This window comes from Knufia obscura (assembly GCF_036327395.1).
Source record: "Knufia obscura strain CCFEE 5817 isolate CBS 148926 chromosome Unknown scaffold_14, whole genome shotgun sequence".
In the NCBI taxonomy this organism is placed as follows: domain Eukaryota; kingdom Fungi; phylum Ascomycota; class Eurotiomycetes; order Chaetothyriales; family Trichomeriaceae; genus Knufia; species Knufia obscura.
In genome coordinates, this window is record NW_027042700.1 from 602,565 (window position 1) to 618,609 (window position 16,045).

Consider the following 16,045-nt stretch of genomic DNA (forward strand, 5'->3'; position numbering starts at 1 on the left):
GCTTCAACAAGGAGAAGAACCGCACACATAGTACTCTTGATGCTTGCCCAGGCTCAAGCAAGCGAGAGTGGCCCTGAAGAACTTACAATATGGACGCACAACTCACTAGCCTTTCTCTTACGCATGTCCGCTACGTGAGTCATCCTTATTGTTCCAGCGCTACGACTTCGACCTCCTTGGCTGCCCTGTACAAAAGACCGTAAGTAACATATACTAACACACCACAGGACCCATCAGACCACCTCTCCCACCTCTCAGCATGGCTAGCCCTAGTCCCCCAAGCCCTCTGCATAATCTACGTGACCCTAATCTGGTCAACACGAGAAATCGAAGTCCTCCTCATGTTCGCCGGCCAAATGGCCTGTGAGGTTCTAAACTTCGGTCTAAAGCGATGGATCAAGGAGGAACGGCCGCAGCAGATGCACGGCAAGGGCTACGGAATGCCTTCGTCCCACTCGCAATTCGTGTCGTTCTTCTCGATATCGTTGACGTTGTTCTTGCTTCTGCGGCATCAGCCGTGGAGTGTACATGAGACGAAGAAGGCGTCGGGGGCGGCGATCTATCCGACGTATAAGCAGTCGACGTTGCTTGAGCGGCTTGTGCTCTCTGTTTTAGCGTTGGCTGGGGCCTCGTCGGTTTGTGTTTCGCGGATTTATCTGAGCTATCATACGCCGAAGCAGGTATTGGTTGGTGTGGGCGCTGGGGCTATCTTTGCTGTGTTGTGGTTTGTCTTTACTACGGCGCTCAGGAGAACCGGTTGGATCGAATGGTCCCTCGAGACCCAGCTGGCAAAGCTGGTAAGGACGAGGGATTTGATAGTCACAGAAGATCTACAGGATGCTGGATGGGCAAGATGGGACGAGAGACGACGACTGATGAAGCATAAGAAGAAGATATAAAAGGATGATCTCAATGTGTTCTGGAGAGTGCTTTCCATTATTTGCTGTATCTGTACATAGATCTATGCAAACTAGATGGCTACCAAGAGCCGAGAATGTCTGCCGGTCTCTTGCCGGAAGAGTGCGCCTATGTTCCACATTCGTCCAAGTATCCAACGGACGTTTTTGGGTATGCTGAATCGTGAGGGAGTCGTCGTAAACATGCTTGTCGTAAATACTTGCAAAGACTCTCAGCTGATTGGCTGCCTATAGCATCAATGCTGAGAATCGATGTGTAGTGTTGCTAAACAATTATGCGCCATTGCCGTTGTAGGCAAGTCGATTTGGGCTGCCCTGGACGTCAGAAACGGCACCAGTGGTGGCGAGCTCGGTGAGTCTATCGGCGACGGCCTCTGGGCTGGACAGGCCCTCAAGAGCTTGTAGGTAGAGGACGAGACCAACAACATGTGGTGTGGCCATCGAGGTACCAGAAATGGTGTTGGTGGCAGAGTTTGAGCCAATCCATGTAGAGAGGATGTCAGAACCAGGAGCGAAGATATCGAGGACGTCACCGAAGTTAGAGAAGTATGAACGGGCGTTTTCACTGTCGATTGAGCCGACTGTGATGGCTTCTGGAGCAGAGGCTGGAGATTGTTCAGAAGCATCGACATCATCGTTACCGGCGGCTACCACCGTGACGACACCACCATTGTAAGCAGCTGCGACGGCTCGGTTGAACGCAGAAGAGAAGGATCCACCGAGAGACATGTTGATAGCTGACACAGCCTGTCGGCCCTTGGATCGGATGTCGTTGACTGCCCACTGGTAGCCTTGAAGGATGGTGGAGGTAGAAGACTGTTCGCCTTGGAAGACCTTGACTGCGATCAGATTGGCCTTTTTGGCCACACCATAGGTTTTGGAGCCAATGGTGCCAGCAACGTGGGTACCGTGGCCTGCGGTGTCAGCATTGGAGCCGCTGAAGGCGTTGAACCCGTTCGATGCACGGCCTTCGAACTCAACATGGTTGACATTGATGCCAGTGTCGACGACGTAACCGTATGTGCCTTCACCTGCAGAGGTGTCGTAGATGTAACCAGACTCGCCTGGCTCTCGGTGGGAGATGCTGCTCAGCCCCCAAGTTGCAGACCTTTGTGTGGTGAGGGCGCTGATGCTCCAGATCTGGTCCGCCTCGACCTCGTCGACGTCATCGCTTGCCTGAATCTCAGCAAGAGTAGCCTCGTCGAATTGACCGAGGTAGGCTTTCCAGCCATTGATTTCGTATTCCTTCTCAACTCCAGCAGTTGCTGTCTCGTTATCTTGTCGGCGGGCAAGGCTCCGAGCGTGCACGCTAGATACCCAAGCGACGTGAGCAGCTGGATCGGCGGTGTCCTTGAGAGTAACGATGTATTTGCCTGAGACCGACAAAGGTTGGACAGGTTCGTCTTGAGGTGCTGGGACCGGCGCAGCGTTCAAGACTGGCAAAAGTGCCGTCAAGGCAAGAGCAGCTTTTTGGAAGTACATATTGAATGAGTGACTGTGTTTGGTAATAAGCGAATGACTGTGTTAATGAGTGCTGAAAAGAGTGACTCTGGTTGGAAAAGAATGCTGAAGCTGTTGTTGATGATGAAGCGGCTCTTCATTTCGTGTTGCCAACAGCTTCACTTTATACCTTCCTGCTACTCATCTTGCAACACAATGAGTATTCAGCGTGATAGTCGTTGGACGTAATCGGAGCAAGCATCAGCCAAAGCCTTAGCCTACTGGTATCATCCTAGCCGTTCCCACACTGAGAGTAATGACCTGCCAGAATTGGTCAAGCAGGCTCAGTTGTCGCTTGGCGTTAGCAGGGTGCCCGTATGATTCGTGAAGATAGATGTAAGAGAAGTAAGTATCGAGATTGACGGGGGAGACCGCTAAGGGCGAATAGACGTTCGGCATGAGTACGAAAATGGCAGGTCACGAAGCATTGGATAAATCAACTGGCAGGCCGGGACCAAGCTTTCAAAGCGCCAAGAGCGGCATCTCCGACGAGCAGAGCCTTGTCAGAAGGACATGTACCTGCGGAGGGAGGCGGAGACTCTGATGCTATACGCACTCCATATCGATAGGAGAACTCTCTGTTCAAGCAGCAGAATACATACTTCATTGGATGGACTAGTGATTCTTGAAGGCGGAAGCTAGAGACAGCAGGTGGGTGCTCTCGAAGACCATGCTTGAGCATCGATAAAGTTTCGGAATTAGTGACATGCTGAAGGTTGAGTGGGCGAACCACAAAAGGCAGCTTGTGAGACTGAGGATGAAACAAGGTTGTTCGAGCACAGGGGCTGCAAAGCTTAGGATGATTTCCATTCCCACCTGATCTACGCCAAGACTGTTGCAGATCATGCGGACATCTCATTCGCTGCAGCCAGACTCCTGGTTTTAAGATTGCAACAACACCGTCTCGAGCTGTGAATTCTGGAATCACACGTATCGCATGCGTCAAACGTGTGATCTGCATTAGTAGGCGCCTGCGCTTCCTTTCTGACCGACGAAGGCCGCCGGTGACATTATTGACATCCTGACCTTTGAAGAGCATGATACCCAAGCTATCTCGAGACTATACCATGCACCCTGCCGTGACAAGGCAATGCATAATGTAACGCACCCTCGATGGCCTCATTGACGCCATGTCGATCACCTCGTACGCTACTGCTGTCTGGATACGAGGTCTCGCGCCATTTCACACGATCTCTTATCTTGATCTTGGACGGACCAGCTGTCATGCACGAGATGGCCTGATCATTCCAGAACCCCAGCCGGAGTGCCGTTAATTTGCCGGAGGTTTCGTTACTTCTACCAAAATCCTTGTCTTCTCCGGAGACGTCCCTTATCAGCATCTAGAAGTTCACTGTCAAAGACACCATTATTGGCTCCAAAGTTACATTGACGAATACAGAGAGACGTGAATCCCAGCTTACACAAGCTCCAGAAGCAAATACTGTCGAGGTCGTCCTAAAAGGTGTCAATGAAGAAACAAGAAAGGGGTGAATTCGAAAGTCAATTCGCAATTCATCACCAGCAAGTCTTTCAGAGCCTCCCAGATTCGAGAAGCATTGCCTGTCACTAGCTTACGTCCTCTTGCTTCTACCCTACTCAACCCTGCAGCGCGAAGAAAGGCTCGTCTCATTGTCTACCTGTGTCGATAACACGTCTCGTCTCATTCAATTCAAGCCTGCAATTGCTTGAGCCAATGGATACGTCATGAGCATTTCCGGGAGCGCTTCAAACGATGGAAGGGGACCAGAATATTGTCGGTTCCGGAAGATTGATGAACTTAAACAGTGAGTTTGAGTATGGGCGTTGCTCGCCTTCTCCCAGTTTCTGAGAGGCTAGTGCCTGAATGTCTGATCAGGCAGCTACGACAAATGCTTGGCACAACAAGGCCGTCGCATTCTTTCTAACAGATAAGAAGCTGACAATACATGCAGTGGAAGCTTTAGCATGACAGCAAGACTTTGTCACTTCGTCTTGCAGCATTCCAAAATCAGGTAAGCGCAACCTGGGCGGTCATCTGATCGGCTGACTTGTCAAAATCGAGAAGTACATTCTTGCAAGCAACATCCATCAAGTCGCTGAGGCCTCCTTCTCCTCGTCGGACCTCAATATGGCCATGATGGACGTCACACCAGAGGCCAGTCAAGCTGTGCAATACAACGTCCATTCATCGCTCCATGACTTTGGTGTACCATATAAGACCTACCTATCTAATATCCCCGAAGACCCCACTAAGGTCACATACCACTGGATCATCGTCGGCGCCGTAGTCTTCGACTCCCAAGACCGCATCCTCCTGATTCAGCGCTCGGCCAAAGAGTTTCTACCAAATCTCTGGGAAATACCCGGTGGTGGGTGCGAGGTAGAAGACAAGTCCATCATACATACGGTGGTACGAGAGTTGCAGGAGGAGACCGGGCTGCAGGCGAAGAGTGTTGGGTCAAGAATAGGGGATGGCTACCACTTTCCGGTTGGGGGTGGGAACATCGCATGTAAGTATAACTTCATGGTCGAGGTTGCTGATCAGATGGGCGAAGACGGGAAAGTGAAAATAAAACTGGATCCGAATGAGCATCAGGATCATGTCTGGGCCACGGAAGAGCAGGTGAAGGCAGGCAAAGTAGGAGGGATAGAGCTGAAATTCACTTCGCTTGAGCAGGAGAAGGTGGTCCTGGAAGCTTTTGAGTCGAGGAGAAAGCAGGAGAGCCAGGTTGATATAGCGGATGAGCCTCCGATGTCGTCGCTTCAACCCAAATGACGAGGTCTGGACGTGCAGTGGGTAGCCTGAGCTGCCATTTCAATAACTCACTTTCGTGGTATATCTTTCCTTGATTTAGGGTTGAGGCTTGCCTATCATCCGGCAGGCGTGTCATCGACCTAAAAGGTACATTGGTTGTTTTAGTAATGTTGTGTTGAGTTAAGGGCGCACCAGTTTTGAATGGGCTTCCCCGTATCAGACCACACAATGTGCAAGCTTTGCTCCTGACTTTGGCCTCATTCATGCGTTGTCATTTATCTTGGAATAAATTTGTTACAACAGGCTGCTACTTACGGGCAGGAAGATCGTGCACACATGCAGCAGATACCGAATTAAACAACATGTCTTCGTTGTTTTCATATGCAGACACATTGTGCATTGCCTGCTTTTTCAATATGGTAGAGCTCACGGTCCTGTTGAGTCAAGATGTCAAGGTCGAAACTCCTGCTTGCTTGCTCGTTGAAGAAGCGTGGCGTGCCTTCCTATTCGAGGTTAGCTCAATTAAATACAGCCTATGACATCGTGCATTGCCTTATGCATCTTTATTCTGGTGGCAGTCGCATTTCTAAGCATCATTTACACTACCATCAACCACGACCACAATCATAGTCCGTCGACGATCAATTTCTATCCAAGCAGAACCGAAGGATATTCCGTCCGACTCCCTCTGTTTCGTTAAAACAAGCCACCGCATAATACAGCAGCTATGGGCTGGTTTTCATCCTCTCCAGTGCAAGCACAACCATTCACAGGTAAGCACCTCCAGCAGCTCGCAACAGCAACCTAGCACTTGGCCCTTCCTCCGTGACCCAATATAGCTACATAAACAGCCTCGCGCTGTGACCAACGTTCTATGCGCAGGAGGACTTCATGCGACCACCCTGCCCCAACGCCACCAGCACTCCAACACCCCAGCTAACACTCCCCCAGAAAGCAGTCCAGCACCCCCAAACAATCTCGCTTCCGACCTCAAATCATCAGCCGACTCGAAGCCCGCAGAGAAAGTCAAGCCATGCTGCGTGTGCAAGGAAGAGAAAGTATCCCGTGATGACTGCATGCTCTTCAGTCGCGCGGACGACCCGCAGGAAGACTGTAAGAGCATGGTCGATAAGTACAGGGATTGTATGAGGGGGTATGGGTTTAAGGTGCAATAGATGGATTAGGCAATACAAGGAACGCCCGGTCAGGATGGGTGTCCCGATTGATGTTCCACGAGTTCTCTATCAAGACGGCATAGGCATTGACAAGGCGGCATGCAGAGCGGTCTGACCACTACAGATAGAAATGGTAAGCGATTCAACGACAACGCGCATACCCGATATCCAGGGAGAGGGTGGCAAGCGGGTCGGACATACATACACCTCGGGAAGGAGTTGGCAGTCGCGTTTGGAGATTGCGCGCCAGTGGATGGCTTCGTCTTGACCTGACCAGATGATAGCATGGGCGACACCACTGATTCAACGGGAATTGACGTCACGCAAAAAGCGCACAGAACTGGCGCAAAAGGTAGCTGATCAAGTCGAAGCACACGACGACGTTTCGGTTCGGTCGGTCCAATGTCTCTGTCCCGGCAGCTCGAATACTCGGTGGACTAGTAACCTGTGGATCATGGCATGCTGAGTCGGCTTTGTGCCAGGAACTCTAAGTGCCTCTTCCACAAGCCGGGTGTAGAACATGTACAATATAGAAGATCTAGATCTAGACGTGTACAAAAGCATTCTCAACTTCAGCATACTGGAGTACTCATATTCATTGATTCTCATGTTCATCGAGCAATCAATAAGAAGCTCACCCACGAATCTCCTCCTCACTAGTCCCAGCAAAGAAGCTATTCCTCACCCTCACTTTCCTCTCAACACCAACACCAGAGCTCTCCTCACCCTCAATACCTCTGCCATCGCAACCAGCGTGATCAGAGCCCCCCTAAAGCCCATACAACACATTCTGCATGCCCACCTCCATATAATCCTCCCGTTTCAACAAATACGGTCTCAAATTCTCCCGATTCACATTCGCCAGTGCACTCCCCCCACCAGTCCCATCCACACCTACGGCCCCCTGCGCATTATCTCGTCCTTGCGGATTCCCACCCTGCACTCCATTCCCCCGAATCCTCTCCTTAATAGCCTCCGGCTTAAGCACAAACAAACTCCCAATCTCAACCAACACCTCTAACGTCCCATTAAACGTGCCCCCCAACTCCCAGCCCCTCAACATCTCTACATACGCACTGATATCGCGCACTAACATTATCGCGCCAAGCCTATTAACTTGGTACTTCTTCAGGTGATCTAGTAACTGCGTTCTGAACTCAACGGCGATTTCGCTGAGTATATTACTCAGATTTGCGCCGCCATTGAAAGTGGATTTTGCGGTGGTGTGGAATGATCCTAAGAACTTGAGGATAGCCGCACAGGTTGGTGTTGATGATTGACTCAGCGCGGTATCAGCGTCTGTCTCGCGGGGGCGGAAATCCGTTCGATTCTGTGAGGAGAGAAGACGCGCCGTCCAATTTATGACTGCGTCGATGGTCCGCTGCTCGATGATGTTGATGTGGTCTTCCATCCTCAGCAAACTGCTCCGCGCGTTCTTCTCCATATCGCGCCGGATCGTGAGCGATGTAGACGCCAGCGGAATTAGTAGCGTGTTAGTGCAGGATTGCATGAGGTGCATTATGCTTATCGCGCTCTTCAGACTAGCTAGGTAACTTAGGTCTGGCGTGTCGCGTTTTGCGGTTTCAGCTGTTGACGCGGCTTCGGAGGCCGCGTCGAGGGAGAGCTCGATGTAGTTCTCGCCTAGGTTGCGGAGGAGGAGCGAGTGAAGCGCTGCGACGTCCTTGGGGGTCTCGGAGCCGCCGGAAAGCTCGAGGCCGCGGCGGACGCCCTCGGCGAGCCACTTGAGCATGCGCTTCGCGAAGGGGGTTTGTAGGCGGCCATCGGTTTCGGAGAGGTCGATTTCGTGGGGTTTAGAGCTGTTTGAATTCTCATCGGCTGCGGTGTTCTTAAGACCGGCGACTGAGAGGAGGATGCGTTTTTGGGTCGAGGACATCTTTTCCAGGTCGAGCGATTTCATGTAGGCGTCTGTTGCTTCGCGGGCGGAAGTTAGCATTTCTTGGCCGCGGGCACGGAGGGACGCGAGGTAGGTTTTTGGCTCCTTTTGGCGGCGGGAGTGGAAGAGCTCGAATTTGAAGAGGAGGGAGCGGTAGAGTTCGGAGAGGTTTTGTTTTTCTTTGTCGATGTAGGCGGACCCGCCGAAGTAGGGGGTGAAGAGCTCGTCGAGTTGTTGGTCGAGGAGGAGGGATGTTTGGGAGGTTACGGGGTCGGGGTGTTCTGTTAGGCCGTGGGATTTGAGGTCTTCGACTAGAGTGTTAATCGAGTTTCGAGCCGCTTGTAGTGATCGGAGGTATGCTAATGTTGACTCTGATTCTGCTTTGTCGAGGACGAGCTCAAGCCTTTGCTGGAGGGACTGCTGGAAGACGCGTTGGACGAATTTGCCTAGGACTTGTTCTGGGTTTGGGAATGCTCGTTTTATGATCTGGGATTCTTCTTGAACGACCACCCTGACCTCATCGATCAAGGACTGCAAGCCAGGCTCGACGCCTGGCAAGTCAGCATCAGGATCTGATAATCTGACCCAGGTCTCCTGGTCACCTCCGACCTCGTCTGTCACGAGATTGCTTCTGTCGATGAAGAATTGATGCTGATTGACGAATGTTGCCTGTACCGAGGCACCACCATTGAAATCTTGTAGAACAGTAGCACAATTCTTCATTTCTTCGAAGTTCTGCCGCCGATAGAAGTCATCAAATAGCTTCAACATGTCATTTTCGAGCGTCTCGACAAACTTCTCAATAATCTCACGCGTATTGAAATGCTTTGCTCCGTTCACTCCATTCGTGATTCCATTAGGCTGCTTAGCATTCCCATTCATGCCATGACTCGCCGGGTCAAGTCTCTGACTGATGCGCAGCAGCTGTTTCGCTATCCTGGCAGACCGTATCTTGCCTTCTCCAGTACCTGACCTTCGCAGATTCTCCAACAGCGTGACCTCCCCTCGATTGCTGACTTCATCCCAACACTCGATCAAGAAATGCGCATCCATGGCGCGCCTCCTCTGCCTATCCAGTTCTTCCAGCTTCTTGCCCGTTTCCACAGCTACATTACCGCCCCATTTTCCGCCTCGATCGGAAGTCAGATTCGAGTCTAATTGCTGGAAGCTGTTCACAGTCCGGCCTAGTTGATTGCCGAGCCTTTGCAGATTTGAGCCATGCTGTGCTTCTGCTATCCTGACTGCTCCCGATAGTTCTGTCTCCTTTTCTTCCAGTTCTTCAGACAGCTCATTTAGACGTTTCGAGGCCTGCTCGAAGGCACGAATGAGTGGTTTCGAATCGAATGCGCTGGGGGCTGGCCCTTGCGACCTGCGCGAAGATGGTTGCGCAGCATCTGTAAGAGACTCGATGAAGTCTTTCACTATGAAGTCTTTGCTGGAGAAGTTGTCTAGGGTAAATGCTGGTCCTTTGCCGTATAAACTGCGGCCACCCTGTTCCGTCGTCGCATTGGAGGATTGATGTGTGAGATATGAACTCATCGCGGCGTGTCAAGCGGGGAGGTAGAGACGTGTACTCATGGCGGTGACTCCAGGCCTTCGTCAGACTGTAGTGAGGTCCCGTACTATGTCATTGCACGAAGCGCGTTCAAGAGTACTCTGACCTGGGACTCTGGGGATAGGTTGGGGCATATGCAGCTAGTGTTTCATCTCGTTAGAAGGCAGCCAGGCATCTACGAGACCAGAATAGTACTCCTCTAGAACGAACATTGGTATTTCTGGAAAGCGAAGCAGCAGAAAGGAAAGCTCAATTAAACATCGATGTTCGTAGTGTGTGCATGGGTATCTTCGTTGAGCTATCTGTGCTGATCCAGGTAACTCTAGGACTTAGATGACCTAGGAATATCATGCCAGATCCCGTTCGCATCCCAAATCCCTACCTTGCTATATCTGCCAGCATCATTGCCATTCATCCAAGCAAATCTGTAAAACTCTGTCTGATTCTCCGTCCTCCATCGTCTGGTGAGACTAACTCCATCAGATTCCCAAAATAGCTCATTATCAGTGTAGCCGCGCCAGCGCTCTACATCGTTGATCAAGATGCTCACTCCATCGATGCCAGTCTCCGGCGGTAAAGCTCCCCAACTGAACGTGATGATTTCTGTGTCATTACTGACCGTCGCGTTGACGGGCGGAGAACGAGCACCCCACCAAGAACCTCCTCCATGACCTCCGGGGCCTTCGCCTAATGCAGCTGGGGTCTGAATAATAGAGTCAAAGCCCCACCTGGCAATGCCATTGATGAAGAAGCCCAGTAACAGTCCTTGATATGCTAAGCTCGGCCGCACTCTGAACGCTGTGCCCGGCATAAACACAAGCCCCAGGATGTAGTGGTGGATCCTCAGTCGCTGACCAGGAAGCGACAAGAGGATGATCAATGTTAAGCATATCAGACCATAAACAGCTAAGTACCGTGGCATATTTCCAGAGATTCTTATCCAATGTATTTGCGTGGCGACGATGACCAGTATAGCTGAGATGATAATGATCAACGCAGTCGCAGCGCCAGGCTGCGCAAGATCGTGAGGGGTCAGTCGTCCGATGGGTATGATAACAGCGAAAGTGTAGCCATTTAGAGCTCCGAGAAAGCAAAATCCAAGGTAAAGTATTGTCTTCTCTATTTGCGCGGTAAGATCTGTTAGCAAGGGTCTGGCGCACCATCTGTAAAGGATTGCGGCAACGAATGCTGCTGGTAAGAGCTTGCCCATCAACGTGCTCAATAGCTCGTAGAAGTTTGGTTTGTTAGGTGGTTCAGACACGAGACCAATCTGGAACATAAGGATGACGAACGTGCCCCAGAAGAACACTGCAGGCGAGGTCGTGAACAGCGATAATATAATAAGCGCGACCGCGCTGACCGCGAAGATGCCCCAGCTCGAGTTGGAAGGACACTGGTTCGACCCTTCCTTGAGCTCCGGAAAGATGAAAGAGCGAGGAAAGTCGGAAGGGAACCCGTGACTCTTGATGCCATGCCTTTCGGAAGCTTCGTAATCTGAGCTCCCTCCAACAAGCAGAGCAACACCGCATCCTCCATCTCCATTGGAAATGACACCGGCGTGGATAGCAGCTTGACATATGAAGCTGTCCGCTCGATATATGGCAGGGCCATCAGGGTCATCAGACCTTGGACCGCCAATAACTTGCTGCTCGAAATTGATGGTTTCATTCCCTACGACGTGCTCATTGTAGGTCAAACTGGCTGCGCAATTCGAGGGGCATCGAAAAGCAAGGTATTGGTTTGCAAACGGGCGGCAGTTGTTTCCATTAAGACCACATCCGTTTCCGTCGTTCCAGAATGTTGCGCCGCACCAGATGTTCTGAGGTTTTCCGTAGCCTTTGATTTCACCCGTGCCAGCATGAAACTTCAACAAGACCGACCATATTGTGAACCAGATCGCAAAAAATGCGATCAGCAAGCAAGCTCGATGTTTCTGCTTTGGCACATACTTGTTCAGCAACCTGATTGGCGCCTCTTGGATTCTGGGAAAGTACGGCTCAATCTTCAGTTCCCGCGGCGGTTGCGGTCCTTTGACCCAAGTCGCGACTGCCTTTCCAGCTCTTTTGACCGGCTGCGGAAGCCGGCTGAACCTCGTTGATTTCCCAGACTGTCTCAGCCATGCTGGGATGGGCAGGCCATGTTCGGAGGACTCGGACTCTGAGCGAATGTGTAAGTCTCGCGTTGTTTCTGCGTCGTCTTCATCGTCGGTCAAGGGTGGGATCTCCGGGTCGTCTCTGTACGGGGTATGGGGCGCCATAACGTTATGGTCAGACTCGATGGGGTGATGCGGGGATATGATAGCTACAAATACAAGAGGTTTAACGATGCCATTGAAGATTGATACCTTTGCGCCAACAACAACAAGTGCAGTGAAGACGCGACAGCAAGCGCACACATCAGCCTTAGGAGCTCATCCAGGCGTCCTCTGCGATGGGTACACCATGCACAGAGCTAGACGTTGTTGACGTCTCTGAGCCGGCTTCCGAGGCGATGGATTCGTGAGCTTCGTCGTCAGTGGATCAGCCAAGCAGAGCCCGCGCGAGCCAGAAACGTGCCTGGTAGGTGCCGGCGGATCATGAAGCACGTTATGCGCCATCAAGACCAAAACCATATGGCATAGTACACCAACCTAAGACTTGCTAAACATGACGGCAAATCCGGGCGTGGATTTCCCTTCTTTGACAAGGGAAGAACAACCATGATACAGACTGAGAACGCCAAACAGCAAGAGTCCTGGGTGCTCGGATCAACATGCCAGTATGTTTCGCAATCTACGGCATGCCATTCAAGCCTAAGTCCGACGCGTTTGAGCCGCTCTTGGTGGATTGGTCAGCATCCATCAGTCTCGGACGTGTACCCCTGCAAATACTCCCCGGGTGGGGCGTATTTTGTGAGCTACGCTTGATGTGCTTATCATCACTGGTCGGATAAGGAGAACCGCGGTGCTGGTTCTGAGGTATCGATAAGTCATATCTCGAGCGGACACCATGATGTCGACTACGGTCTTGTTCATTCACTCCATCGTTCTCTTCACTCAATAGCATTGTGTAATCGCCACTTACTTCGTAATCATGGTCGACTACACCGGTATTGACAATTTCGAGCTTTCTCCTCCGATTGATCAGAGCCATCATTTCTCTGAGGTGACCAAGCAGAGGCAAGCCAGTAAGGTCAAGCAGTTCTACAAGTATTTTAGCATTCCTGGCATAGGCAATCTAGCTGGAGGTCAGTCCACGCAGTCAGATCGTCAATGAAGAATACTAATCGGTGCAGGTCTCCCTCATCCCAGCTATTTCCCATTTGATACCCTCGAATCCAGGTCTGCTCTTGCCAACCGCTGGAAGCCGACCCCGAATAACCCTGTTGACCCTCCATCGACATCCTCAAAGCACAAGGATGCCTTCCTGAACGACCCTTCCCCAACCCGTGTGCTTGTACCACACGAGTCACAAGAACCAAATGTCCTTCACCGTATCGACCTCAATACTGCTCTTCAATATGGCACCGCCCAAGGCTACCCTCCTCTATACACTTTCATCCGCGAATTCGCATTGACAAGACTGCATCCCAACATTCCATACAAGGACGGCGCAGAAGTGATACTTACCTGCGGCAGCACAGATGGTTTCGCAAAGAGTCTTGAGTGCTTCACGAACCCATGGATACCAGGCCAGCCTCTTGCAGAACGAGGGGGTCTACTCTGCGAGGAGTTCGCCTACATGAACGCTATCCAGGCTGCGCGACCACGAGGCATGAACATCGTCCCTATCGCAATTGACGCGGAAGGTATGCTGGCTCATGGCCACCCACGATCGCTATATAATGTGATGTCCAACTGGGACGTTGAAAGAGATGGCGGCAAGAGACCACATATGATGTACACAGTCACTATGGGTCAGAACCCGACCAGTGGGCTGCTTAGTGTAAAGAGAAGGAAGGAGATCTACGAAGTTTGTCAGAAATACGACGTGCTGATCGTCGAAGACGACCCATATTTCTACATTCAGTTCCCTCACGCCGCGAACGAGTTCGCACAGAAACACCGAGATGGCGAGCTGGTCAGCGTCAACCACTTCGCGGAGAGCAACTTGAACTACCAGACTAGTCTTGCTGTGCCGGTGCGTGGAACCAGAATTGGCCACAACGGCAATGTCTACGCTACTACGAGGATGAGAAGAGGCAAGTCCTCTGGCTCCGAATTTTTGGACTCACTCGTGCCTTCATATCTATCACTGGATGTTGACGGCCGAGTCATCAGACTCGACACCTTCAGCAAGACCATTGCGCCCGGATGTAGACTAGGCTGGATCACAGCGCAGCCCGCGATAGTCGAGAGGATCCTCAGAATCACAGAGACGAGCACTCAGCAGCCCAGTGGATTCGTCCAGAGTCTCGTTGCAGAGCTACTGATTGGGCCTGACAATGCCGATCAGCACAAGTCTAGCAAAGGCGGCGAAAAAGCAGCAGCAGGATGGAAGATGGACGGTTGGATCAGATGGCTAGAGGGTCTCCGAGGGAACTACGAGCGCAGAATGAGAACCATGTGCGAGATTCTCGAAGAAGGAAAATCGATCGCAGTCTCGGCCCCTACACCCGCACATGGCACCAAGCCCCAACGTGGACCTCGTGCCGGGCGACGCTACAACAGAGCCGATGCCAGTGCACCTTCCTGCTCACACTCACGCTCAAGTGTATCAGCTCGATCTTCGATCTCGAACGCCGACGATGACGACTCTGACTCCTTCGAAATCCTCCACAAAACACAGATCTACGACTTCAACCCCCCCATGGCCGGTATGTTTAGTTGGCTCCGTTTCGATTACTCATCTCACCCCGTCGCCTCCTCCACAAACATCTCCCTCTCCCAACTCGCCCACGCCTTCTGGATCCTCCAAACCAAGAAACCCTACCTCGTCCTCACAGCGCCAGGCACCATCTTCGCGCCAACAGACGAGATCCGCGAGGGCAAAGCATGGCAGTACTTCCGTCTCTGCTTCGCTGCGATTGATGAGAAGGAGGTAAAGAGTATGAGTGAGCGGTTTGTGCGCGCCGCTCATGATTTTTGGGAGATGGATGAGAAAGAGGTGCAGGAGTTGTTGGATGAGGATGAGGGAGGTGTTGATGGGGCTGAGTTTGCGGAGCGATTGGGGGAGTTGAGGGTTAGTGAGCAGGCGAAGTGGTCGTTTAGTCCGTTGATGTGTTAGAATTTGGATGGATATACAGTACGGATATCATACGAGCTAACGTAGCGGGATCTGCTTGGATTATACAGAGATAGCGAGTTTGCGAGCAAGAAATTTACTGTACACCATTGGCGTGAGCGCCCGTGCAGTTTCCGCTGCTATCGAGCAAATTGTCTGTCAGCTGACATGGACATTTTGTGAATCATCGAAGCTAACAAACGGCTCAATTCCATGTCGAAGGTGCGAGCTAGCCGACTTGAACACGGTCTCTCAGCATCTTGGGCGGAGCATGCGACGATTGAGCGAGTACTATGGTAAAGCAAGCCAGGACCAGAAAGGAGCAGTGGTAACACTACCCCCGGGACCTGGCGTGCCCTCCGTGTCCAATATCAAGGCATCCAGCGAAGAAAGAAAGTGTTCCTCACGACGCAAGCAGTATGGATGAGTTCTTAGACAGTGGCATTACCTGCGACCAAAGCTTGTGAATATATTCGTGCAGTGGCTGGCTACATATGATCATGCTAGGTCGTATAAGAGGGAAGCAGTAGGCCAATGGAGGAACATGCTAGCACGAAGCATGCACAATTTGGGAACTATGAAATAACATGCAGTAACGTGGTAGTTGTTGAGAATGTACTTATGGTTGTAACTCTTAGATCAATATCCTGTCAAGCTAACACAATCCATGTACACTTCTGGAACCATGAGCTAACATGACATAAAGTTGTGTATCTCGAGAACATACTTATGCTGACATATATCTTAGGTCAACATCCGTTCCGATGAATTGTTAGACTGCCGTAACGATATGATCCAGTGAGTGATATAGATATACACGTGCTTCGAAACACGCTGGCAAGCTGTGATCATACCACTATGGATGCAATCGATAAGTAAAGCATATACCTGATCCCAATCACGGGAGCTACTGGATCGAACCTGACACGATAGGCCAACAAAGTATAGCGATTATGTAGTTTATCTTCGCGGTCGTCGCCAAACTTACAGTACACTATTATGGGGCACATACTAAGCTGAACAGTGAAAAGTCAAGCGATGTTTCCAGCCCTGGGGTGGACCCCAGACC

At 51.3% G+C, this 16,045-nt stretch overlaps 7 protein-coding genes across 7 annotated transcripts; 4 read left to right on the top strand and 3 right to left on the bottom strand.

Moving 5' to 3' along the window:
- Positions 1 to 89: 89 nt before the first annotated feature.
- PMZ80_009756 (uncharacterized protein) lies at positions 90 to 899 on the top strand (the record flags this gene model as incomplete). Its single annotated transcript, XM_064878149.1, has 2 exons — positions 90 to 134; positions 228 to 899. The coding sequence occupies 2 exons, from the start codon at positions 90 to 92 to the stop codon at positions 897 to 899; spliced, it is 717 nt and encodes a 238-aa protein (XP_064726257.1).
- A 291-nt stretch (positions 900 to 1,190) lies between these two features.
- Positions 1,191 to 2,399, bottom strand: ALP1 (Basic amino-acid permease; the record flags this gene model as incomplete). Its single annotated transcript, XM_064878150.1, has 1 exon — positions 1,191 to 2,399. The coding sequence occupies one exon, from the start codon at positions 2,397 to 2,399 to the stop codon at positions 1,191 to 1,193; it is 1,209 nt and encodes a 402-aa protein (XP_064726258.1).
- A 2,125-nt stretch (positions 2,400 to 4,524) lies between these two features.
- On the top strand, positions 4,525 to 5,172 carry PMZ80_009758 (uncharacterized protein; the record flags this gene model as incomplete). The annotated part of the gene is made up of 1 exon (XM_064878151.1): positions 4,525 to 5,172. One exon carries the CDS (start codon positions 4,525 to 4,527, stop codon positions 5,170 to 5,172), a length of 648 nt encoding a protein of 215 aa, XP_064726259.1.
- A 706-nt stretch (positions 5,173 to 5,878) lies between these two features.
- On the top strand, positions 5,879 to 6,326 carry COX17 (Cytochrome c oxidase copper chaperone; the record flags this gene model as incomplete). Its single annotated transcript, XM_064878152.1, has 2 exons — positions 5,879 to 5,924; positions 6,103 to 6,326. 2 exons carry the CDS (start codon positions 5,879 to 5,881, stop codon positions 6,324 to 6,326), a joined length of 270 nt encoding a protein of 89 aa, XP_064726260.1.
- Positions 6,327 to 7,095: 769 nt separating this feature from the next.
- On the bottom strand, positions 7,096 to 9,759 carry SEC10 (Exocyst complex component 5; the record flags this gene model as incomplete). Its single annotated transcript, XM_064878153.1, has 1 exon — positions 7,096 to 9,759. One exon carries the CDS (start codon positions 9,757 to 9,759, stop codon positions 7,096 to 7,098), a length of 2,664 nt encoding a protein of 887 aa, XP_064726261.1.
- Positions 9,760 to 10,097: 338 nt separating this feature from the next.
- On the bottom strand, positions 10,098 to 12,032 carry PMZ80_009761 (uncharacterized protein; the record flags this gene model as incomplete). Its single annotated transcript, XM_064878154.1, has 1 exon — positions 10,098 to 12,032. One exon carries the CDS (start codon positions 12,030 to 12,032, stop codon positions 10,098 to 10,100), a length of 1,935 nt encoding a protein of 644 aa, XP_064726262.1.
- Positions 12,033 to 12,846: 814 nt separating this feature from the next.
- On the top strand, positions 12,847 to 14,979 carry PMZ80_009762 (uncharacterized protein; the record flags this gene model as incomplete). The annotated part of the gene is made up of 2 exons (XM_064878155.1): positions 12,847 to 13,000; positions 13,049 to 14,979. The coding sequence occupies 2 exons, from the start codon at positions 12,847 to 12,849 to the stop codon at positions 14,977 to 14,979; spliced, it is 2,085 nt and encodes a 694-aa protein (XP_064726263.1).
- Positions 14,980 to 16,045: the final 1,066 nt, after the last annotated feature.